This window comes from Trifolium pratense, linkage group LG1 (genome assembly GCF_020283565.1).
Source record: "Trifolium pratense cultivar HEN17-A07 linkage group LG1, ARS_RC_1.1, whole genome shotgun sequence".
Classification (NCBI taxonomy): Eukaryota; Viridiplantae; Streptophyta; class Magnoliopsida; order Fabales; family Fabaceae; genus Trifolium; species Trifolium pratense.
The window spans coordinates 13098944-13125378 of NC_060059.1; the positions used below are offsets into that span (position 1 = coordinate 13098944).

The following is a 26435-nucleotide window of genomic DNA, read 5'->3' on the forward strand; positions in this document are numbered from 1 at the left end:
GTTGTAAAGCAAGACTCACAACCTTCTGTGTTAAGTTACTAATTAACTTTCTAAATCATTACCAATAATATTAGGGCCGGCCTAAGAGGCAAGCAATCCAAATAAGGTCTTTCATTTCAAAAATTTTGGCAAAAAAACGTTTTAAAAAATTCAATTTATATATAAACTAAGGCAAATTCTATGGTAGATATGTTAATTTCTAATGTACTGGTTCATTAGATAATTAAATTAATAGATAAATGATTATTTTTTAAAGTAAATTATTTTTCTTATCATTAAAATAATTATAGTAACTACATATTATTCATCAAAACCGTCAAAAATATAAAATTCGATATTTTTTGGATTTTTTAAAAAAATATTAGAAAAATTAGTATAATGCTTATAAACAATAAAATTGTGTTTTTTCTTGTAATATTATTATTTTTAAAATACAATAATCGACTAATAGTTTTTTAATGCATAAAAATAATCGCTAAAAATATAATTTTTTATCGATCTTTGTTTAGCTTAGTTGGTCATGATGAAGGCTAGCTCGTATCCTAATGTTCAATTCCATATTTTGTTAAATTTGAGAGTGCCGTAAATAGTATCAATGTTGTGAGAACTAAATCCAATGAACAAATTATTCAATTTGTCAAATTAGTTTTAGCTAAAAGTTGAATTAATTACAAAAGTTGAATGAAGGGGAAAATATCTAACATATAGTTCAAAATATAAGAGAATCTGTTGGTATTCAATTGAGTACGAGTCTTCCATTAGATGAAAAGATTGGATGTTAAACACTATATAACGGAGAAGACTCATAAATTTAATGTCTTAAGATTTTAAGTTAAGATGTAGTGTTCACCTCTCATAAATTGGATTTCTCAAAGTGCAATGTGATGGTTTTTTAGACCCCCTCATGGTCCAACATGTTCAGACGGCGTGTCTAGTTGAATAAGCAACATCATTTTGCAAGTAAATATGGACGAAAAGTTTTGCACTTATATATATATGTAAGAGAACTCATTAACTCAATAACTTAAAATTTTGAATTAAGATGTCGTATTCAACTCAAGTTAGCTTTCCACCTAAAAAATAAGAACAATATAAACAACTTATCTAGGTGCAGCAAAAGCTAGTTAAGACTGCAAAATTTGACATCAAATATCACACAGAGGGCATTCTACAAGAAATAGACTTCAAATCACATTTACTACATATCAATAGGCCTAAGTTCTATTATAGAGTATCCCATTCAAATGGAGCTACCTATATACATATATATACTTCTGCAGTAAAAAATGATTCAACTATATATGACTATAATCAATCAAGATCAATATGTATTAGTACATTTGAAGGGGACAAAAAAGAATCTAAAAGTTTTCTTTATGAAAATCAAACTTGGTGCCAGTTTTTCTTGAAAAATCCAAAGAAAACCTTCTTAGTTCTCCAACTAATCCATGAGCTCCACAGTAAAAAACACCTAAAAAAATAATATATGGTATATTTTTTAAATTAGCTTAATAATATGTTAACTTAACTTAATTTGAACAACCAAGCTAATTAAGAGTAAAATCAATACTTACCAACTCTTTTATCAGGATGTTTAAGAGCAACATGTTTAAACACACTACGCCAATTTGGCCTAGCAAAATGTGTCTTAACCCTTGTATCCGAAACTACATCCACACCATTTTTGGCATGGTGTAAGGATTGAAGCATTGTGATCAAAGCCGAACGAGCATCGCCTTCTTCATACACACTTGTGCAATAGTTATGAAGCTCGATTACTCCTTCCTTATCATTTTCTTCTATCTCATTCATAACACCTTTAAACCATTCAAACGAACCTTGCTCTCGAGTAACCCAATAGAAATATGCTCTCTTGGTTGCAAAAGGTTTTTTCTTATTGTTCTTAACTCCGTTTTCTACCCCTCCTTCTTCTAAGTCTTCTTCTTGTTGCTTAATGTTGTTAAGCACGTCTTTAAGTATGCTAATCAAAGGCGTTGCGCCGATTCCTAGCCCTACTAGAAGAATAACTTCGTAGTTTTTGTAGTCTTGTGCTGGTGCTCCATAAGGTCCATCAATTCTTAGCCTTGGCATCCTGCAAATTAATTTTTTTAAATTGAGATTTACTATGCTAATATGATTAAAAATGAAGTTATCCTATTAATTTAATAAAGATTTAGTTCACATACGCACTATAAAAAAATTACACTCTCAAATAAAATAATCAGATCATTAAAAATGTTTGACTATACCTTGGTAGACTTAGTTTGCCCGGTAACATATCAGCGCGTAAAAGACCACTTTGGTCATCATTTGCTGGTTGACATGCCTGCATAAACCATGATGATGCAAGTAATTAATAAGAATTTATGTCATGAACAATTGAACATGAAAACATCAAAGAAAATGTACAATTTATAATATTAATTGAATTTCCAAATTAAAATAACATATAGATTTATTTACCTTGGCGAAAATACCCTTTAGTTGTGAAGTCCAATCACCCAAAGTTCGAATGTGAACACTTATATAATCATCTCCAGGAGCTGAGGTAATAGAAAAGGGATGCCTGAAAGACAAAATAGAAGATGAGAATCTTGAACTTAAATTAAATTAATAGGTCATCCTAGCTATAACTATTTGTATGAATAGTAACAACAATAATATAATATAAAAATTTTGAACTTAAATTAATTAAGCACATACCATTCAAATGGGGAGATATCTGAACAATTAACATAAATATACTGGCCACTAGTGTACTTAAATCCTTGTGGCTTAGACACATGCAATGCTAATACATTTCCTGGGTACACTGCAACCTGGATTTTTTTTTTTATGAATAACATTATAATTTCATTAAACTAATTAAATAATTAAATTGAAGTGAGTGAAATGAAATTCAATTCTTAAAAAATGTACCTTCAATATCCTAACAGATTTGTAGCCAGATCGAAAAGCACGAACTAGTCTTTCGCATCCGTATAGTATCATAGGAACCGCAAGATACATCCATGTCTATGTCACATTGTTTTTCGTAACAAAATTCAGCAAATTAAATAACAACAAAATTTAATGTAACATCATATTCAGCAAATTTATTTGAGTAAGATCATCACATACCGTTTTCTTATACCATTTCTTGCTAAGGTAAAGAAAGTATCCATGAATGATAAAAAGGACATAGACAATGACGAAAAGGTGATGTGAATACCAAAATGCGTTGAAACCAGTGAGTTTTTTTAGAGGTTTTGGAAGGTTAAGTCTATTACGACGGAACCAAGGTTGGGCCAAAATGAAAGCTATAGCCATGAGCACAACCATGACCACCCCGGTCCAACCCTCGGTTCCTTTAACGAACCACCAATAGTTATTGGGCCTGTCGTCGCCAAAAAATTGTTTCATGGGTTCATATTCCTCATCCGTGGCGTGTAATAACCGTGGGAAATCACACGTCAAATGTGAAATTGCATGTAATCCAACTCCAATTGCAATCCCAAAAGCTATCACCTAAATCAATAGTAAAAGGCACAAAGAAAATTGTAAGTTATATTTCGCGCCAACGTGAAACTTTTTGTTTTTTTTTTTTTTTTGAAACACTTTTTGTTTTTTTTAAATAAACGATATTCATTTATTTAAAACATTATATTTCGCGCACAAAGATAATACATAATCAGAATTGCTAAAAATAAAACATGAGACTTGTTATTTCTCTCCAATTTAATGTAACATTATATTTTTGATTTTTTTTTTCCATCATTTCAATTGTTTAAATTTTACCTTATGAAAGTTGATGTTGTCATCAAATGGAACCACCATTCCAAGCTTGGTCCTACTCCTAAGCCAAGTGATAGTGTTTCTACATACAGGCAACAAGATCAAGGCCATATTAAACTTGAGTGTCTCGGCACCGCCCTTAGCCGTGGTTACACAATAGCCCATGACATGAAAAACGGCGCGATGCTTGTATTGGATGAACTTCCAAGTGAAAAGTGCAGCACAAATTGAAAGCCATAGAGTTATGATCCAAACACGCTTCCAATTATCTTCCATAAAATATGTTAGTTCTCTAAAAGCCCGTTTAATAGGATTGTGCTCTTTTGTAGGGACTAACTTCTGGCTCAACATTTGACTCAATACCCTACTATCTGTTGTTATGTGAGTTGATTGTGCTGGGGCTTGCAAAAGAAGCATTTCCAAGTTGTATAGCTGCACAAAATTACACAAAAATTTAATGAAGAATTATGTGTAGATTTAATTCATATAACAAACAAATTGAAATAGAAGATGGTTTTTCTCCTCCAAATTTCTCTTTTCACTCAGAAAACTTCCGAAAACGTTTTTGAATTTCTTTTTTTTCTAGTGTAAATTTTAGTTACATTTATGGTGGGAAAATAAATTTGGGGGTGGGAGAAGAGAAACCATCGAAATAGAATATGCTGGTCCAATTTTGATGAGGCCCTTGGGCCCAATTCTCACTAATGAGCTCCAATTTTTATCCAATCAACTTAATTTATTGGGAGTTACTTTTGCCGCCCTACTGTTTACTCAAACACCGTCCGCTACTTAAGTAGCGGACAACATTTTTTCCCAAAATTTCTGATTTTATAACCTCCGCCACTTAAGTAACGGATGTGTAAAAATAGGGCGCACGAGTAACCAGTAGGGTGGAAAAAGTAGCTCCCTAATTTATTTAGAGAACTTTTTTTTCGCATCCATTATTATTTTTAAAAGGGAAATGATTAATATTACGATGAACTAGACAAACAAAATATACGGATTATTGGATCATGAGGGAGTCTGGAAATCATCACATTGTGTTTGAGACCACATTTTAATCCAAAATCTTAAGATATTAGATTGACGGGTCATCTCACTTATAAAGTGTTCAACATCTACTCATCAAATAGGATTTTAAAAGTAGCTCTCATTTATTTATTTATTTATTTATTCAAATAATACAAACCTCAATATATCCAAGGTTGTTTGGGTCCAGCTCCTCCATGATAAGGGCTGCATATTCCTCCGCTCGTTCTTGTAATTTTGATAGCCTATTAGCCGAAGCACTTAAGGTGATAATCTAAAACAAGAAGAAGAAGAAGAAGAAGAATTAAACATACTACAACATTCACACCTCCACATGCAAAGTGTCTAGTCTATTAAAAAAAACTAAAATATATATAAAAAAAAATAACCATAGTAACAATAAATAAATTGTGATTTTGGTTTTTTTTTTTTTATAATAAATTAATTAAAAGAATTGCTTAAAACAAATAATTAAAAATAAAAAAACACAGTTACCTCTATTACTTCTTCTTCAGTAATTCGTCCATCAGCATTCTTGTCCACCCTGGCATATATTATAGTGGCATGAGTCAGAGGCTGAGTAGTTAAAAAGTACATTATTTTTATTCTTTTATTTGACTAAAGATACATATACGTAATGTTCTTAAAATCATGCTAACTCACATTTTAGTATTTTTCTACAGTCAACAACCTAACCAATATTATTTATTTATAATTAGTTGATCCATGCATATATGACACCCTTCTCGTTTTTGCTTGCTTTACTTTTTAACTGCTATTATATAGTACGCTAAAGACTCAATAAATAATTCCAACCCCAAAGAATATTCGGTTATTCAAATTCAACACTAGGGATAATTTTCTGTAGATAAAAATGAAATGGAGTAAAAATTATATAGTAATTTCACATTTGATATATTGCAATTCATATTTCACACTATTAACATTTTATATATCATGTGAAACTCTGACTTTAATGGACACCTGCGTAAGTGAATAGTGGAACCGGTGTCTTTCAGGTTAGCTATCTAATCTTAAAAATAATTTTATATATATTATTTCTGGATCCTATCCTTTTAGTTGTATAAATCAACATATTCATCAAATAATCAATTAATTAATACTAGTATATAGTTTTAGCAAGCAAGGTTTCAATTATGCAAATAATATTAATGCGGTTTGCCTATTTGGAAAGATTACGAAATATTTTAAGCAAAAGTCCACACAATATGTAATGATTTCTTAGCATGGTTAGATAACTGAACACTCTACTTGGACATTTAGTCCAAATATGACACATTTTCTATTTTGAAACCAATAAAATCATTAGGGCGTCTCTTTCACAATGACAACTTAATTTATTTTTAAATTCGAAATTTAGTCCAAAAACTGATTAATTCGAGAGATCAATTCTATTGCCAACTAGTGAATAGTTCAATTAAAATTAGTCAAAGATCTATCTTAACGGATTCAACATAAAAATCAGCACCGGATAAAACGCCGACAACTTAATAAATAAATTGTACTTATCCATAATGTGCATGTCATATCCTGATCATCAATAAACAAATAATTATAAAGTTTTCTTACATGTCAAAAAATGTCTGAAGCCTTGAATCAAAGCTTTGATCTGAAATTTGCTCCCAAAATTCTCTCAACTCTTCCTTTGTTATGGAAGCAGCTTTTATACCTCTACGACGTGCTAATGCATCAAATAACTCACTTGCAAACTCCTTCGATTCATGCATTCCTAGTAATTATAATTATAATTATAATTAAAGTAAAATGTTATAGTTGATTATTTGTATAAAAAATATGTATTATAAAAATTAATTTCAAAAAGTAACTAATGATGAAAATGAAATATTAATAGTAACATACCTATGCATTGGCTAAAGCGAGTCTTGGGCAATTTTCCATCAAGAGACAATTCATCAAAGCGCTTCTCAACTTGTGACCAACCGTGATCGGTTCCAACGTTTTTTGTCATAAACTTAAGACCTTGTAAGGCGCGAGCAGCAGCTGATTTTGATCTATCAACCTTATCGAAAGTCTTAAAAGACGCCATTCGTTTAAGCTCCTGGGACACTTGTCTCAGTCGAGCTGAAAACGAAGACGGACGCATCTCAAGCCGGCTTGCCAGAAGCGTCGTTTCAGAGTCTCCACCACGAATGTTTTGAACGGAAACCATGTCATCACGGACATCCAACGTTATCTCCACCATTTCACCACTGTCGTCCACGAAACTTGCGCTTTTGGTCATGCTTCCTTTCCGTTTGTAGTTTGATACTAAAGGCCCGCTAAGCGGGCCACTTAGGGGGCCACTGAAACCTACTCGCGAGCTTCGACTTTCGGTTTCTGGCTCCGACCATGATTCATGATGATTCTCTTGAATTTCCATTTCTAATTTTTGTTCTCTCTATTCTTCCCTCCCAAGCCAATTAGAACTTTCTAACTAGCAATTAAGTAGTATGTGTGTAATATAATACGAATACAATATCCTATAAATGTGTACTTATAAGTATGCTAATGATTATATGTGAGTGATTGTGTTTATTGACAATAATTGTTACAAAACAAAACAACTTATGTGATGAGAAATTGGAGAGTGGATGGGATTATTATGGGAAAGTTTCTCTATTATATAAAATAATAGAAAGAGAGGTGAGAATGGGTAATAAGGTTGAAAGTGGAAATGAGTTGGAAGGATATGATATGATATGAGATATATAAATAAGAGTCAAATAATGTGAGAGTTGAATCAAGGGGCGCATTTGGATATTGTTGTTCTGGTTTTGTACACGTTAGTTGACGGACACGAACGGTGAGTTGTTAGTTGGGATTCAAAGGTTTTTTTTTTTTTAATTAGTTCTTTGGGCGGTAATTCAGAGTTTGGTCGTAAGGTTAGAAAAATCTGACCAATAATTTTTTCCATCAAGAATCAAATTCGGATTCTTCCAAACGATCCATCTAGTAGTTCAAATGTTTTATTTTACTTAAACTAAAGACACATTTTAATTAAGACATTGAAGTTAAGTGGTTAATGAATTTAAAACAAATTGTTTGAAAAAATTTGAGTTCGACTCTTGGTGTAAATAATTTTTTGTCAGATTTTACTTACCTTGCAGACGAATTCTAAATTACTAGACGTCTTTAGCCCAATATAGGTTTGTTTGGTAAAATTGAACTATAAACTACCTTATAGCTCATAATTGATAGTTTATAGCTGAAAAACTAGTAGAAGAATAAAATGACATAAAGACTAAAAATAAAACAAAAATTTTAGAGGAATAAAAACATGTGATTTTATTTTATAAATCAAAATTTTCACTAATTTTATAATGACGGAAATGTATTTAACCCTTATTTTATGTCCAAAAATTCAAACGACACTTTTGAAAAAGAATTTGAACATGTTTTCTAAGAAGTTGCATTATTTGGCTTTCATTATCAGTGCGGTGGAAACAAAGAGGAAACACAAAACAAACTCCACTTTCAAGTGTGTAGGTAAACCCTCACTACAAAATATATTGGGATAGATTTGAAAGAGATGTAATCATTAGCTTCTCTCTTTTTCTAGAGCACTTGCTTCTTCTATTTTTAAATTTTCTTTTGTTGTATAAAGAGCAATTATATATGCTTTGGATTAAAAAAAAGAAGTCAAAGATATGCCTTTATTTGATGCATTTTAGGAAAAATAAATCAAAATTCAGGCAATTTTTGTTATGTAAGAAATTCCTTACGATCACATGTTTGATAAAACCTATATTTATTCATTAATTCTTATGTTTAATGTTTTTTTTTATCTGATCACTATATTAACTTGATTAAGCCATTAAGTTTGATATAGTAGTAAAGAGTTTCGGTAGTATGTTAGAGATACTGGATTCGATCTTCAACTCTATTATAAACAAAAATAAAAAATAAATTGATTTCAATGAATAATTCACTATTGGCCTTACATTTTGTGAGTTGATCTAGAATTAATCGTTTGCTATTGAATCATTTAATACGACTAAGAATTTATCATTCATGCTTTTGATAATATGAGTAGACTTAGAAGATTAAGGTGCTATATATTAGATAAACATGATTTTGAGTCAAAAGATTGGACTTAATATAATCTAATTTGCTAAATTGTCGTGAATAGTTCAGTTATCATGGTTAAAACCTTAACTACCTGCACATAGAGAAAATGAGAGGAATCCAATCAATTTTTAATCAACTTTCGTTATTATAAACTTTTGTTCAAACAATATATTAAGAAGTCTCACATTCGATGTGAGTTGGTCTGGATAAGAGTTTATAAGTAAGAGACAATCTTTACCTTACAAACTGGTTTTGTAAAATAGAGTTAGGTCAAACTCCAAATTCTAAGATGGTATCAGAGCCTCTCCAAGATTCGTTGGACCCCCCGTTATTGGATCACTCACCATTTATATCCATGCACCAAGCTCAATAGTATTGAGAGTGAGAGTGTGTGTAAAGAAGTTTCGCATCGGATATGAGTTGACATGGACAATGGTTTATAAGTAAGAGACAATTTTCACCATACAAACCGATTTTGTAAGGTTGACTTAGATTCAACTCTCTATTCTAAGAATCAAACTGAAAATCCCCCTTTGCATGCTTTTAAATCATCCTAAGTTAAATTATTGTTTTGTTGAAATAAAAACAATCCACGGGGGAGATGATATTTTTTATCACTATTATTGCTTAAACGAGTTGGTACACTTGTCAAATTAACCATCACATTTCACATAATATCCATAGACTATCTTATTGAAATATATTGTTTAGTAGTATATATTTTACTTGCTTAAACAACACTTGAAAAAAAAAAAAAAAGAAACTAAACTTGGCTTGGCTTGAAGCAAATATTTGATAGTTTCTCTTCCCACCCCCCACATTTCTTTTCTACCCCAAAACACGTTTTCTGCGTGAGAAGAGAAACTTGAGGGAATAGAAGCTTTCCAAATATTTTTATCAAAAAGAATGAAAAATATGGGCTTGAGCTTGAGGCCTTTTGTTTCTTTAACTGATAGGACCTTAGGATGGCCTTGGCTTACCATTATCACTATCACTATTAGCACCGCCACAATCTTCATTAGACTGATCATAGTTCAATTTAGATAGAAAATTAAGTTAAACCGAACCATAACAACATTATAAAAGAATCAAACCGGATCTTTATAATTTTCTGTAGAATTAAACCGAACTGGATTAATGGTTAGCTGATTTTGTCTAAACATTTCTAACGAAAGCAACCATTTTGATACCAAATCCACAACATGGGAGACTAAAATGAAACATAAAATAAAGATAAAGTGATGATTCAATTTTTTGAGATATTAATATTATCATCTATAACTCTAGAATGAAAGGAGTTGGGTGGAAATGCATCCAATACAGTCACTAATCGTGTAGACAACCAGAGCTGGGGAAACAACGACGAGATTAAGATTAACGAACTCATCTTACAGATCCTCTTATGGCTGAGGAAAGAGTCCTGGACTATATTGATGATGATCCCACGCGAGCAGTAAACCATTCAATAACAGATCTAAAGGCCATGATAGCAAACAGTGTGAAACTGTGTGGTTTCACTGCTGCAGCCAATTCAGGTGCCAGTTATTGCATCGCTTACATCAGTAGCCTTATTATATGGAACCCGGCCTTGTTCATTTTTAAAAACAGAACTGTTTTGCCAAGTACAAATACCAAATTAGTCCTGTATATATAACTTAAATAATGGTAGGCTGGACTGGATGATTGTCTTTCAGGTAGGAAGTGTTGATCCTAATCAACATATTTACTACGAGAGTCTTGTATCACCACAATTTTAAATACACATTTGTCGAGTATAATAGTCCTTCAGGTTTTGCTTACATTAATTTTTTGTTACAACTCTTTTTACCTGAGTTGTTTTGTTTCTGTTTTGTCTTTTCCTTAACTGCTTTGATCTATATATGCACTCATCTTTTTGGTTTGCATTTTTATATAGCATTATGAATATATTTTGTAAGGACAGTGTCTTTGATATAACATGTGTCTGATATTGCATATAATTAATGTGCTACTTAAACCAAACAAGATAAAGGATTACAACCGAATCAAACGAGAGGTGCTGAGCCCCAAAATATCAGCAGAAAAAAGATCTTTAATGTTACTCGGACAAGTCTCGAAAATAACAATATTGTAGTGTTGCATGCAACCCATATTTGCCAATGCATCTGCACATTTGTTGGCTTACCGATAAGAATGAGAAATCTTTACTTCCCACTCTCTATTCAACAATCTTTTGATACTTTTCACAAATGAAAATCTCATAGCACTACTGGTCACATTCATGATCATATTCACAATTGATATAGAATCAACATTAACTTAAACTTTTCTAAAACCTTTTATCTCACCTAGCTTCAGTCCCTCTAATACACCCCACAACTCAGCTATAAGAGCACTTCCAATTCCAACAAACTTGGCAAAACCACCACACCAGTGACCTCTCTAATGATACCACCACAACCTGCCAATCTTTCACCTTTACTAGCTCCATCAGTATTCATCTTCACCCATCTGTCCTCCGGCACATTCCAGCGAACCAAATGAACTTCCTTCTGCACCATATTCACAATTTTTCTGTTCACCCGCGCTTTATATAGCATAATCTTATATGTTAGAATGAATCAGTCATTGTTCTCTTGCATTTTTTCCAGTCTCAGTATCAACAATTGAAACTTATATGTTTGGCAAAGTAAGCAATGATAGCAGCATAAGAAATAAATCAATGTAGAAACAAATAACATACGCTTCACCGATCGTTAGTTGGTTCAGTGGTGATTCACGCTGAACTTGGTAGGGAGGATCACGGTTCGATCCCCGCAATTGCGATCGGGAGGGGGCTGAAACCACTTGATGCCAGAACTGATCCCCGAACCAGATTAAACTGGTGGTGAAAAACCAGAAATAACATACGCTTCAAGCCCTTAACAATTTACTTAACTTCTTAGTACAAAACTCAGATTCAAATTGATTTTTGAAACATGATATCTTGCGAAAAGTAAGCAATAAAAATGCTTATTTGACTAATATTTTTGGATAATAGTATCAATATTTCAATATTCCTTATGAATTTTTCTAAATGGTAGCATTTGATAAGGTCTATAATATTTTTGGATAATAGTATCAATATTTCAACATTTCTTATGAATTTTGTGCATGATTATTTGTAGGAACTAAAAGTACAATAAAATTAAAATAAGAACTAAACTTAAAATGTCTCTATTTTATATAACCGAAAATATATTTAATCCTAAATTATAAACATTACAAATATGAAATACTATTATTTGAACATAAAAATACATACAACATATGTGATTATATAAGAATATAATCCCCTGATTATTATTGATGAGAATTGTGATACATATACAATTGTTTCTGATTCTGATATAGAAACTAATAAAGCCTAATTAATATAATTACATATTTGACAACTCAAATAATAATACATAATGAATATAGAATAAACATAATTGATTCTAATACTCCCCCGCAGTCGAAGCGGGAGGTGGACGAATGCTGAGGCTGTCACGGAAATCTTGGAACAATATCAAGGGAAGACCTTTTGTGAAAACATCCGCAATTTGATATCGTGATGGTACGTGTAGAACTCGGACTTGGCCCCGAGCCACCTTTTCACGAACGAAATGAATATCCAGTTCAATATGTTTTGTTCTTTGATGTTGGACCGGGTTACCAGAGAGATAAATTGCACTGACGTTGTCACAATAAACCATGGTGGCTTTGGGGATGGGACAATGTAACTCAAGGAGAAGATTGCGTAGCCAACATGATTCAGAGACCGCATTGGCAACTCCACGATATTCGGCTTCGGCACTAGATCGAGATAAGGTGGGTTGCCGTTTAGATGACCAAGATATCAAGTTATCGCCAAGAAAGACACAGTAGCCAGAAGTAGAGCGTCTGGTGTCGGGGCACCCACCCCAATCAGCATCGGTATATGAAATTAAAGAAGTAGTGGATGAAGGGTAAAGATGCAAACCATAGTGGCAAGTTCCCTGAATATAGCGCAGGATACGTCTAAGAGCATGCATGTGGTCTTCCAGCGGATTGTGCATAAAGAGACATATCTGTTGTACTGCATAGGAGATATCAGGACGAGTGAAAGTAAGATATTGGAGGGCTCCTGCAAGACTTCGATATAGGGATGGATCCGCACAAGGATCACTTTTGGTGGCACTCATCTTAGGTTTTGTGTCAACCGGGGTTAGGCAGGGTTTGCAAGAGGACATACCTGCTCTTGCAAGAATTTCTTCAGCATACTTTTTCTGTGATAGAAATAACCCTTGTTGGTGTCGAGTGACTGCAATGCCCAAGAAATAGCTCAAAGGTCCCAAATCTTTCATAGCAAACTCAAAACTGAGTAAAGAAATGATAAATTGTCGCAAACCATCAGACGAGGTTGTGAGAATAATATCATCAACATAAAGTAAGATGTATGCCATATGATTATTTTTCCTGTATATGAAAAGAGAGTGATCACACTTGCTTTGAGAGAAGCCGATAGATGAGACATAGTCGGCAAATCGCTTATACCAAGCTCGAGGAGCCTGTTTGAGCCCATAAAGTGACTTGCGGAGAAGACATACATGATGAGGTTTTTCTGTATCGCGAAAACCTAAGGGTTGATGCATGTAGACTGTTTCTTTTAGTTCACCATGTAGAAACGCGTTCTTGACATCCAACTGATGAATTTGCCAAGATCGAGATGTAGCAATGCTAAGAACTGTTCGAATTGTTGCTGGTTTTACAACAGGACTAAAAGTCTCTCCACAGTCAATGCCAACCTGTTGACCTGCACCATCACCTACAAGTCGGGCTTTATGCCTCTCAAAAGTACCGTCAGATTTTTCTTTATGTCTAAAAATCCACATAGACCGAATAACATTAACATCAGGTGGTCGTGGTACTAAATCCCACGTCTCATTTTTAATTAGAGCCTTAAATTCATCATCCATAGCCAATTTCCAATTTGGGTCTTTAAGTGCGGACACGGGGTTTCTAGGTAGAGGAGATTTTGTAACATGGGTGTGGAGACCATAGTATTTTTGGTTTGGTTTAAAAATGTTATTTTGGCTCCTAGTTATTGGTTTGGTGTCTGCGTGTACAGTTGGTTGAAAAATTGGAGGAAGGTTTTGTGGTATGGGATCGTGATGGTTTGATGGTATAGGAGATGAGGGTGATGTATGTGATGTTATGTTTGGGTTTATGTTTGAGTCCAATTGGTGTTGAAGTGAGGAAACATCTGGTGTATTTGTGTTTAAGTTCGGAGAAGGAGAGATGTTATGGTTTGTGTTATTGGCTGGTTGTAGATTAGATGGTCCGGTTTGGTTTTGGTACATTAGATGTTGTATGGTGTAGGGGGACAAGTCATTGTCTAGGAAAGTGTATGTATTAGGTTGGGGAAGATGCAGTTTTGCATATGGAAAAGTGGTTTCGTCAAAAAGGACATGACGACAAATAATAATTTTATTTGAAGAGAGGTCTAAACATTTATAGCCTCGATGGTTTGACGGATACCCAAGAAATACACATTTTGTGGACCGAGGTTGAAGTTTGTGAATTTTGGATGAAGGAAAAAGAGGAAAGCATAAACAACCAAACACTCGTAAGTGGGAGTAAGACGGGTCTTTGTGGTACAACATTTTAAGTGGTGATTCAAAATTGATAGTTTTGCTTGGTAATATATTCAGAAGGTAGGTTGCCATTTCTAAAGCGTGATGCCAAAAGGAAGTGGGTAATGACGCATGAACTAATAAAGTTCGGATAATATTGTTGATGGAACGTATTTTTCGTTCAGATTTACCATTTTGAGAAGATGTGTAAGGGCAGGATAAACGAAAAACAATTCCATTAGTTTCACACATTTTTCGAAAATTACTATTTACATATTCACTACCATTGTCGCATTGAATAGTTTTAATGTCACGTTGGAATTGTGTGTTGATGTATGCTCTTAGTTTTTGAAACAATGGATAAACTTGGGACTTATGTGACATAGGAAAAGTCCATAGAAAATTTGAATAATTATCCAAAAAAAGAACATAATATTTGTGACCAACAGAACTTAAAACAGGAGACGTCCATACATCACTATGCAATATATCAAAGGGCAACAAACTTCTATTAAGAGAAATCATGAAAGGTAATTTAACATGTTTACCAAGCGGACAAGAGTGACAAAATTGAGAATGTAATTTCTTAGAACTATTACATTCAATCAAGTTATTTTGCTTAAGGGAGTGTAAAACATTTTCTCCCGGATGACCTAAACGGTCATGCCAAAGTGATGATGACAAAACTGCAAATGAAGAGGTAGGCTCGAATTTATTGGGGGATGGTGCGGTAGTGATGGGATAAAGGTCACCTTGGCTCTCACATCTCATTAGAGGCATCCCCGTCTGAAAATCCTTCACAGAGAAACCAAATGGGTCAAATTCAATAGAAACTTTATTATCTGTGGTAAATTTGCGAACAGAAACTAAGTTTTTAATTAAATTTGGGGCATGGAGTACATTGTTTAGGACAAGAGGAGGGTGGGGGGCTGTTATTTGTGTACTACCAAGACCGTAAATTGGAACAGATTGGCCATTTCCTACGATGATTTTATTATTTTTGCTCAATTTAAAATAAGATGAGAGATTACCTTGCGAGGACGTCATGTGGGAAGTGGCTCCGGTGTCCATATACCAAGATGGGCCCGGCTGAGCAAGGTGTAGAGTGCGTAATGCATTGTCAATGTCAGTTGGACTAGGTGTATTAACATTGAAAGCAGCTGCAGCTTGTTGCGGTCTAGGACCAAGAACTCCACCTTGATGAGGGTTGGTGGTATTGTTGGGCATCCTCCCATTGTTGCTCGGGTAAGGACATGGTGGTATGTACCAAGGAGCCCACTGTGGCCAAGGGCTGCCCCATTGCTGCTGTTGTTGTCCTCGGCCACCACCATCGAAATGGTTAGGCCCGTTTCGACCACCCCGAGCGCTGTTCCGTCCACCATTGTTGCGGTGGTTCCTTCTTCCTCGGTTACTGCGGTTTTGACTTCGAGGGGTGGGAGGGATGACAGGTTCATCTGATGCGGTTTTGACCAAAAGTGCCGTTGTGTTAGAAGAGCTAGACTCACGAGCAGCACGCTGAAGCATGGTAGTTTCTTCAAGCTCTAATCGTGATTTTGCAGCGGCAAAACTGGGCAGAGGGTCATGTTGTTGGACATATGTCACGAATCCAGCATACGCATCGGTGAGACCGGCGATCATTTTTAATACCAAACGGGTCTCAGTAACAGGAGAGCCAACATTGTTCAGTTGGTCGGAGAGAAGCTTAAGATGGTTACAATAAGCTTTAGTGGATGGAAAATCTTCCAGGTTGGTGTTGCTGAATTGATTTTCGAGTTGAACGGCACGAGCGTGTTTGTTATCATTAAACATGGCTGCTATACGTTTCCAACATTCTTCAGCAGTGTCATTAAGCACAAGTATAGAGGTGAGGATATCTTGTGTGACAGTTGCATACATCCACTGTAATAACACAGCATCAAGGCGATTCCAAAGATCGGAATCCTTTTCCTTCGCGGCAGCCGCGACTTTGCGAGCGGTTTCATCAGAAGGTGGGATGATGTGATCAAGAAGGTTGTGAACTCGGGCTTGCACCTAAAAAAGTGCAGACCAGGATAGATAGACATTAGCATCATTATCCAACGTGACCGGGATGATGGTTTTGATGTTGGTAATGGAGAAAGCAGTGTGAAAATTTGATTTTGATGCCGTAGGAGCAGGTGGGTTTGACACCGACGAAGTGTCATCGGCATCGTTTATGGATTGGTGCTCGCAGGCATGGTTGAATTTGAAGGAAGGGAAATAGCCAATGGAGAGGAAGCGGCAGTGGAGAGAAAGAAGTTTAGGTTTGGATCGTGAAAACTGATACCATATAAGAATATAATCCCCTGATTATTATTGATGAGAATTGTGATACATATACAATTGTTTCTGATTCTGATATAGAAACTAATAAAGCCTAATCAATATAATTACATATTTGACAACTCAAATAATAATACATAATGAATATAGAATAAACATAATTGATTCTAATAGATTATTTTTATATTTTTATTTTCTACAACTTATTGTTACACACAAAAGTTAAATTGAACATCAAAATTTTGATGTAAAAACCTCATTTTCCTAGGAGAAAAGGAATATAAGTGTTAGAGTGAAATTTAAATTTTACTTATAGCAATAAGAAAAGAATGGAAACAAAACAGCCAGGGATTTCAGTTTAGGAACAGAATCCAAGGATAATGAAGTATCTATTTTTTTCTCTATAAATTTATTTCTATACATTATATATTTTGCATAGGATTCTCTCTATTTTTCTATTCACCCATTTGCTTCTTGTCCCATATTTTTTTGTCAAAACATAGGTAATATTCTTTACTGTTGGACCTTAATTATATATCATTTGAAGCTTCACCACATCATGGACCCTTGTTTGTTTCTCTCATTCATTTCCTTTTCTTTTCTAGTGAAGTTTTTCCTTTTTTCTTCACTTAGAAATTATCACAAGGTTTGCAATATTTGATCAAAGCTGTTGTTGCAATGTTATTTCAACTTCCTAACTTTTTTCTGCTTTCAAGTTTAAGAGTTTGTTTTATACTTCTATCTAAAGGTTTATTTAATTTTAGTGGAATGGTCCCATACCCAATTGTGTGAAGATTTTTTAAATAAAATCCACTATTGTGATTATGATCATAATTTCAGGTGAAATGATCATATCAACAATACTTGACCATAATTCTAAAGTAGTAACAGTAACACACCCCTTAACAATCCAATAAAAGCATGGCTATTTTGATCACAATTTTAAAGACAAAACAAAAAGTAGCCATACTTATTGAAAAAAAAACCACAAGTGGCATATAGAAAAGTGATATAGCTATTTAAATGTGTGAAAGTTTAGTCACTAGGCTATTTGACAAAAAAAAAAGAACAGAAGATATATCTGCCATTCTAAAAAGAAAAGAGATATGTGTGAGTTTATAAGGAGAGACATCGTTTATCGTACAAATTAATTTGTAGGGACGAGTTAGACCACTATAAAAGTTATAGTGAACATCAGATCCCGGGACAAAAATTTGACACCGTCTTTCTCTCCACTCATATCAGGGAATCCGAGACATTTTCTACACTCCCAACACGAAACTCGAGACATGTAAAAAATATTAAAAAAAACAAAAAAAAAGTATATTTATTGTATATTTATTAGCCGATTGAAATTGTGTTTGAATAACATATTTGTAAAAGTTATTATGGTATCAAAACTTATAGATTTGAATCGTATATCCACACACAAACCTCAATAGTCTCAAACATAGACCTGAATTTTTTATTTATAAAAATAGACATTTTTATCTTCAAACTAATTTTGTGGAAATGCATTTATCTATAAACATCTATCTATAAATATAACAAAGAAGATATTAAGAAATCTCTTCCAATTTAACAAGAAGTATTGGATTGGAATCCAACTCTGAAAATACAACAGTGTTAAACTTCATGAAGCTTCATCATTATTATACCAAAAGAAAGAGTACATTTTTTTTATCACTCTCTAAAATATAAATTGCATGCCCTTAGTCCAAGGGACATTTAATCTTCTTTCTTGAATGTGATAACAACAGGAATTAATTGGGAATGCGACATACACAGCAGGTTTTGCAAGCAGATGTCAAGACTAAAGCAATATATATTCTCTAGGTTAGATCATAGTATATGTGCATGCTGTTTGATAAATTTAACACAAAAATCCATTTTCTTCTCCTCTCCCTTTCTTTCTCTCTCCCTATAGTTAATGCTTGTGAGCTAGGAATTGGATTCCATGAATTCAGGAACCATACAGTCAGGCTGCAGTCAGTAATTTCCAACCGTACGATCAAAATTGAATGGCACAGATCTTATGCAGTTTTATTTTTTAAAATAATAAAAAATCTGACTTTAAAACCTGAACCGTCTGATTTTAATCGGACAGTCCAGATCTTGCTGACTGCATGCAGTCATGATTTTTGACTGCACATAATCTGCATCCTTGTGAGCTACTCAATTGGCTATTATTCTAATCCATTTAAAAAAAAAAATTAAAAAATCATTCCAACCAAAATGTGAATGGAAAATAAGTTATTTTGTACTACCATTAAAGAATATACTAAAATTAACACACTTGAGAGTGAATAATCAATTAAAAATAACCATGATGAAGAAGACAAAAGTACTCTCTTTGGTTTCTCATTATTAAACAATCAACATCTAGCTTTTAGCCTTACATACATGTCTTCTTCACGTGAGATGTTAAGGAAAAGTTTCCTGGTAGATTTGGTATATTTAATTAGGTGAATCTAAACATTTTACTTTTTATATTGTCTACTAAACCTTACACATATTTCTTTTTAAAATTTCACCACACAGAACAAAAGCTAAATCAATAAACACTTATTTGGATTAACATTTGCATCTGATTAAGTCACTACCGGACTCACATCCTATGCCTATATTTATCATCATGATAGATATGTTAGAATTATGATGATTGACCGTCATTTTTTAAGAACTATACTCTATAATTTCTGCAAAATCACAGCAAATTATTATAATTTTGACATATTCACCGTGATATCAAAACCGAAGTATTTTCACATTTGTTTGTCTCACGATAAAAGAGACAAACTTGAGAATTACTTTAAACTCAAGCCCAAAAAAAATCCAAACATGCAATAAATTCATCAACTAACTAACTAGGACACATTTATATTTTCTTCAAAAAAAATCTAGGACATATTTATTTTCCCTATGGTGAGTGAAAATTTGTCCCCACCTTACGAACCATTGATGTTGATATACAAATAGAAGAGGTTGGAGAAATCTTATAGAATCACCGATATGGCGTTAGGCAAGTCCAACAAAACATGACCCCACAATCCACTTTTACAAATCTTCTCATTAAATCATTTTTAACTACTAAAAAGTTTTTTGATGCAACATCATCAAATATCATGTCTCAATTCTCAGATACTATATTAAGTAGTACTAACCTTTTGAATCATCATCATCATCATCAACTTAACACAAAAAGTTAGAAAATGTTTGTTGGAAGTGAGTTATTATATGATGATCACAAAAAGAGAGTATAAACACTCCGACTCAAAATAAGTGTCACAATTAACTATTTCATATATAACAATCCACAATTTTGGTCATTAATATCTTTAATTATTTGTTAAAAGTTTCATATCGGTTGTGAGATGACCTGATACAATAATGATATCAGAGTTTCCTCCACAACATGATAGTAGACGGTGTTCAGTAGATTGGACTGATACTATAAATATCAGAGTTCCTTCTACTGAACCGTCTGCTATCAAGTTTTTGATTAGACCATCCGCATTTTGAAATAGTGCACATAGTCAAACTGTGACCATTATATTAGGAGGGAGGGAGGAGGAAGTAACAAATTATAACATTTACTTTTCTGACAAACAAAAACATCATAAAAAAGCAGACAAGACAAAAGAATTAAGTCAAAGTGTAAAGAAGGAAAAATTCTCCAAAACTGTGTTAGTATTATTTATGCATATGCATTAACATTGTCTCATTATAAGGTAAGAATTGATTAATGTAAGAGATAAGAGTGTAGGAACAGGGAAGTAAAGAAGGCCTGGTACAACTACAACTGCCAAAGGTTCAGGGGTTCCTTGGAGTAGCATTAAAGACATAGTTTTAGATCTTCTTTTCCTCAACACACATTCACCAGCACTATCCAAATGACAAAAAAATAATCACTTTTTTGATGGAGAAAACAAAAAGGAAATAAGCTTTTATAAGAAGAAAGTTGCATTGATAACTTGGTAACTTTTAGCTGAAAAAAAACACATGAGTTTTGGTTCTGAGTTTCTTACAATGTTCTTCATCATTATCACATTCTTGATTACTTTATCATCACAAAGTACTCACATTTTGAGTGTTGGTGCTTTAATCAATTCAGCTGGAAGTTTCCATGTTCATAGTTTACAAGAAAGCTATTTCTTGAAGGAGAAAAATGAAGAACAAAATGAAAAGTTTCAAGTTGTGAAAATTTCTGGTTTGGATGAGAATGAAGTGAAACATGGTTTTATAGTTGAAAAGTTTAGATCTTTACTTGGTTTAAAGAGTTTCCACAAAAGGGTTCATTCTAAATCCAATTCTGATTCTGATTCTGATTCTGATCAGTTTCTTACACCTTCACCTTCTCCATCACAAAACATTGAAGCTGAAGTAGCTCTAGCTCCAGCTCCGGCTCCGGCTCCAACACCTTCTGGATTAATCCATTTTCATCCTCATTCTCATCATCAAAAACATCACTTTCATTGGAACAATCCATCTAAAAAGTTTCATCATGATGATGATGATAGAGGAAGAACTAAAAAGATACTAGTAGCTGTTTTTGTTTCTATTGGAATTCTTTCATTGGTTAGTGTTTTTGGTTTAATCTTATTCTGCAGGAAAAAGTTCACAAATCACAAAAAGAAGAAACCAAAAAGGACAATGCCTATATGTAGCAAAACAAAAGATAAGGTGAGTTTAAATAATCAAGGATTAGATCTGTTTTATCTTGATGCATTAGGTGAAGATATTGAACAACAATGTAGTACAACATTGAAAAACACTAATGATGATGACAATAATGTTAGTAGTAGTTCTTTTACTAAGGAAATTGTGGAAATGGAATTAGTAAAGAAAAATGAAAATGATTATGTTGTTGATGATGAGAAAAATTCTTCATCTTGTGTTGATGAAATTGTTAATGAAGATTGTGATTCTTCAGAAGATGAAAGTTTTCATTCATTTGTTGATTCACAAGCAAATTCAAGACTTTCTAATGCTTCAATTTGTAGTCTTAGTGATACACATTCCTTGGTGTCACCTCAAAATTCATTTTCATTATTACCAAACCAAACATTTCCTAGTTCTCCACAAAACTCAATTATTGTTACAAACACAAATGATTCTCACCAACCACAACTACCATTTAGTCCAAAACAAAAAGACCAAGAGATTGAAAATGAAAATGAAACCTTTGTTCAACTTCAATCACCTCCTCCTCCACCACCAACACTGCCGCCTCCGCCGCCACCTACACCACCATTGAAAATGCCACTTTTTACTTTACATTCACTAACATCTTCATCTAGAGTTTCATCTCACTCTCCACTTTCATTGACTTCTCATACCTTATCTTCTCCTATGAATTCAGAATCTTCTTCAAGATCAAATCAAAGTCCTGAAAAAGATTCATTTTCTCCTTCTCCATCTCCACCAAACCTCACAAAATCTCCTCTTGGAAGCATTCCTCCACCACCATTTCCACCTCCATTTCCAAAAGGAAATAGCAACAATAATGGTAAAACACCACCTCCTCCACCATATCAATTCCCTCAATCACCACTTGGTAAAGATGGTACACCATTGGCTAAACTCAAACCACTTCATTGGGACAAAGTAAGAGCTGCACCAAATCGTACAATGGTTTGGGACAAACTAAGATCAAGCTCATTTGAGTAAGTTCAACTTCATAAGTGCATGTCTGAATTTGCAGTAAATTTGACAGAATTACGATGACTCTCTAAAGTTAACTTTTGTTAAAAGTTAGCGTAGTCTATTGTGATTCTGCCAAATTAACCGTCAATGCAGACATATTCAACTTCATAAGTGCGTGTCTGAATTTGCAGTAAATTTGACAAAATCACGATGATGCTCTAAAGTTAACTTTTGTTAAAGTTAACTCAGTCTACTGTGATTATGCCAAATTTACCGTCAATGTAGACACAATCACTAACCATTTGTCTTAATTATTTATATTATATATCATTTTATTTTTTCAGGTTGGATGAGGAAATGATTGAGTCACTTTTTGGCTATAATTTACAAAATTCAATTAATAATGATGAAAGTAAGAGTAAAACACCATCTCCAGGGAAGCATGTACTTGATCCAAAAAGGTTGCAGAACATAACAATATTATCAAAAGCTTTGAATGCGACAGCTGAACAAGTATGTGATGCACTAATGCAAGGTAAAAAAAAAAGTACTCCTTATTTATGAACACTTGTCACACATAAAATTTAAGTTCAGTCCATGTGGTAGAATTATTTTTTAACATGTATCCAAATTCCAAAGTGCAATTGTCATAAATATATGCTGCAAATAAAATAATTAGTCCCATACTGATGATTTATTGTTAGAATATACCATTAATTTGGTTCTTAAATTGTCACTTTTTTTTAATAATTTTTTTTTGACAGAAAACAGTAATGTAATAATAATATTAATGCTATAAAGTAAAATGGAACAATGACTTTGATTTATAGCACTATTGAAGCATGTGCTTTGTACACCATATTTTGAGGACAATTTAAGGTCAAATGAACAATTTCAAGATGTTATTAAATTATTTGAAAAGCAGGGAAGGGATTGTCTTTACCACAATTAGAGGCACTAGTGAAAATGGTACCTACCAAAGAAGAAGAGGTTAAACTCTTCAATTATAAAGGCAACATCAATGAATTGGGGTCCGCAGAAAGGTTTGTGAGAGCAGTGCTTAGTGTACCATTTGCTTTTCAAAGAGTTGAAACCATGCTTTACAAAGAGACTTTTGATGATGAAGTTGTTCATCTAAGGAACTCTTTTTCAATGCTTGAGGTAACCATCTATCCAAATTTTAATTAAGATTTGACCTTATAATCATTGATGACATTAGTCTATGTAATACAGACACTTCAAATTGAAGGTGTGTTCGGTGTTAGATATATGTCAGTATTAAATATTGATACGATAATTCATATGGTTTCATTCAATCACTTACTCCCTCCGGTCACTATTTAGGTTCAATGGACCACTTTTTAAGTTCATTGAAAAACTGATGTATGTGGGCTATATTATGTACCAGACACATCAGTTTTCTAATGAATCTAAAAGGTAGTTTTTTTGCTTATAATAGTGACGGGAGAGAGTATATTTTTTCAAATTGTTGTTGATATCCACGTGTTTATGTTAGATTTTGTGTCTGAATCGGTGTTTCATAGAACTTCTTACCCTACATGGACATGCATTACTATATTTTCAAATGTTAAGGCTAGAATTACTAAATGAAATATTTAAATGTAACCACTTGTTTCGGACATTTGACACGTCTTCAATCTAAAGTGTTAGTATTCAATGTTACATATAGCTTAAACAATCTCACACACAAACATTGTGTTAATGTCCTATATACCAGGAGGCATGCAAGGAGCTAAGATCAAGCAGACTCTTCTTGAAACTACTAGAAGCAGTACTCAAAACAGGAAACCGAATGAACGTCGGAACAATACGAGGAGGCGCAAGAGCATTCAAACTCGACGCTCTACTCAAGCTAGCAGACGTTAAAGGAACAGATGGAAAAACAACCTTACTCCATTTCGTTGTTCAAGAAATCGTCCGTTCAGAAGGAATAAGAGTTTCAGATAGCATAATGGGAAAAATAAGCCAAAAAAGTAACAAAAACAGAACAGAAGAAGAAAAAGAAGAAGATTACAGAAAAATGGGACTAGAATTAGTTTCTGGTTTAAGTACTGAATTGTACAATGTTAAAAAGACAGCAACAATTGACTTAGATGTTCTTGCTAGTTCAGTTTCAAATCTATATGATGGAATGATTATGATGAAACAACTAGTGGAAAATGAGTTACATGAAGATGAAATGAGTCATAATTTTGTTATGACTATGAAGATATTTTTGCAATATGTTGATGGAAATTTGAAGGAATTGAGAGGTGAAGAAGATAGAGTGATTGCACGTGTTAAAGAAATAACTGAGTATTTTCATGGTGATGTTAGTAAAGAGGATAATCCATTAAGGATATTTGTGATAGTGAGAGATTTTATGGGAATGTTGGATAATGTTTGTAAAGAGCTTAGAAAGTCTAAAGGTTCACGTACTCCAAATCCTCTTGCTCCTTTTAGATAGATTAGATTTTTAGACTTTACACTTTCATCTTTACACTTTCATGTGTGTGTTCATAGGAATTGATTCAAATTTTCAAACAACTTGAGTGTAACTTTATTTTATAGTGCTATTACCTATTGTTATTATTATTCCAATGTGTTCCTTCTTTTTCCACACAACTTGTATTGTATATGGAAATATAAGAACTAGAGAAAAAGAAATAATTCATGTCTGCAAACTGTGTCTCAATTTTGGTGACCTCAACATAGGATTACATGTTCCGGGCATCAAGCTGAATGTTTGCTAGTGGTGATTTTTTTTTTAAGTTTACTCATTAAGCAATAGTATTGAGATGTCACATTCAAGTGTATAGTATCTAAATAGTTGAAATGTTTGTACATGAATTATTATGGCAATAGTATATGAATTATTATTGAAATATAAAGGATGTCAAATTATTGGGGGTGCTTTTGTTTTTGTTGATAATGTATTTTTTTTATCATTTAATAATAATATGGTAAATACATATTGAAATATCGATAAAATTATTGAAACTAGTTAGAGATGCAGCCATCTAGACAAGAATATGAGCGACTTCATTTGTTTATCTCTCAATGAACTTAACATGAGAGTTCACAAGACAAGTAGCTAGAATAAGCCCACACAATCACTTAAAATAGCACCAAGATCGGATGTATAGGTTCTATTGCTCTAAAGACCGTCAATCACCCTGAATGGGTCGGCCTACCAAACCCAGTTTTTTCCCGGGCTTGGGCCTTGCAAATCCTAGCCTGGATTATTTTCGAGCTTTTTAGCCCGGCCCGATAAACCCCATTTAAAATATGGGCTAGCCCGAATGGGTCATGGGCAGCCTGCAAGCCCGAATAAATATAATAAAAAAAAATTAAAAAATATAAGTAATTTGGATGATTTGAACTTAGTTTGTATTATAAGAGTTTCTTTTGCTGCCCTACGAGTTTCTTACATATTATCCGCTACTTAAGTAGCGAACGGTGGTTTTTCTCAAATTTCTCATTTTTACTACTAAGTAGTGGATGAGTAAAAACTGGTCGCGCCAGAAACTCGTAGGCAGCGGATGAATATAAATAGGGCGCGCGAGAAACTCATAAGTAGTACATGAGTAAAAATAGGGCGCACGAGAAACTTATATATGTTTATTTTTTACTTTTTTTTGCCAAAAATTTTGCTAGACAACAAAATTTAAAACAAACAATTTTTGTTATTGGAAAAAAAATATGGGCTAGCCCAAAAGCCTGAAGCCCATACAGGTCCGGGCTTGGGCCATACTTTTTCAGGCCCGTTTTTCATTCGGGCTTTTTAGTCCGGCCCGATGTAGCTCGAAGCCGCTCGGGCCGGTCCGATATGGCCGACAGCCCGTTTTGACAGCTCTAAGTTCATCTACCCATCTAAGAGATCTCAACAAGCCCATGATTTCACCAACCTCCACATCAAGTATACACTTTAACCATTATGTTCTTGCGTTCACAAACCTTCCATATAAGATACTCAATTGA

General features: G+C 33.5%; 2 protein-coding genes across 2 annotated transcripts; one reads left to right on the top strand and one right to left on the bottom strand.

The window, feature by feature from the left end:
• Positions 1-1105: 1105 nt before the first annotated feature.
• Positions 1106-7604, bottom strand: LOC123909441 (respiratory burst oxidase homolog protein B-like). The gene is made up of 12 exons (XM_045960285.1): positions 6685-7604; positions 6394-6553; positions 5299-5347; positions 4964-5077; positions 3778-4206; positions 3121-3507; positions 2920-3015; positions 2704-2819; positions 2464-2566; positions 2250-2326; positions 1575-2092; positions 1106-1471 (listed from the first exon to the last, which is right to left on the bottom strand). Exons 1-12 carry the CDS (start codon positions 7202-7204, stop codon positions 1362-1364), a joined length of 2679 nt encoding a protein of 892 aa, XP_045816241.1. The 5' UTR covers positions 7205-7604; the 3' UTR covers positions 1106-1361.
• A 12785-nt stretch (positions 7605-20389) lies between these two features.
• On the top strand, positions 20390-25048 carry LOC123909450 (formin-like protein 11). The gene is made up of 4 exons (XM_045960296.1): positions 20390-22474; positions 22799-22989; positions 23380-23615; positions 24193-25048. The coding sequence occupies exons 1-4, from the start codon at positions 20811-20813 to the stop codon at positions 24919-24921; spliced, it is 2820 nt and encodes a 939-aa protein (XP_045816252.1). The 5' UTR covers positions 20390-20810; the 3' UTR covers positions 24922-25048.
• Positions 25049-26435: the final 1387 nt, after the last annotated feature.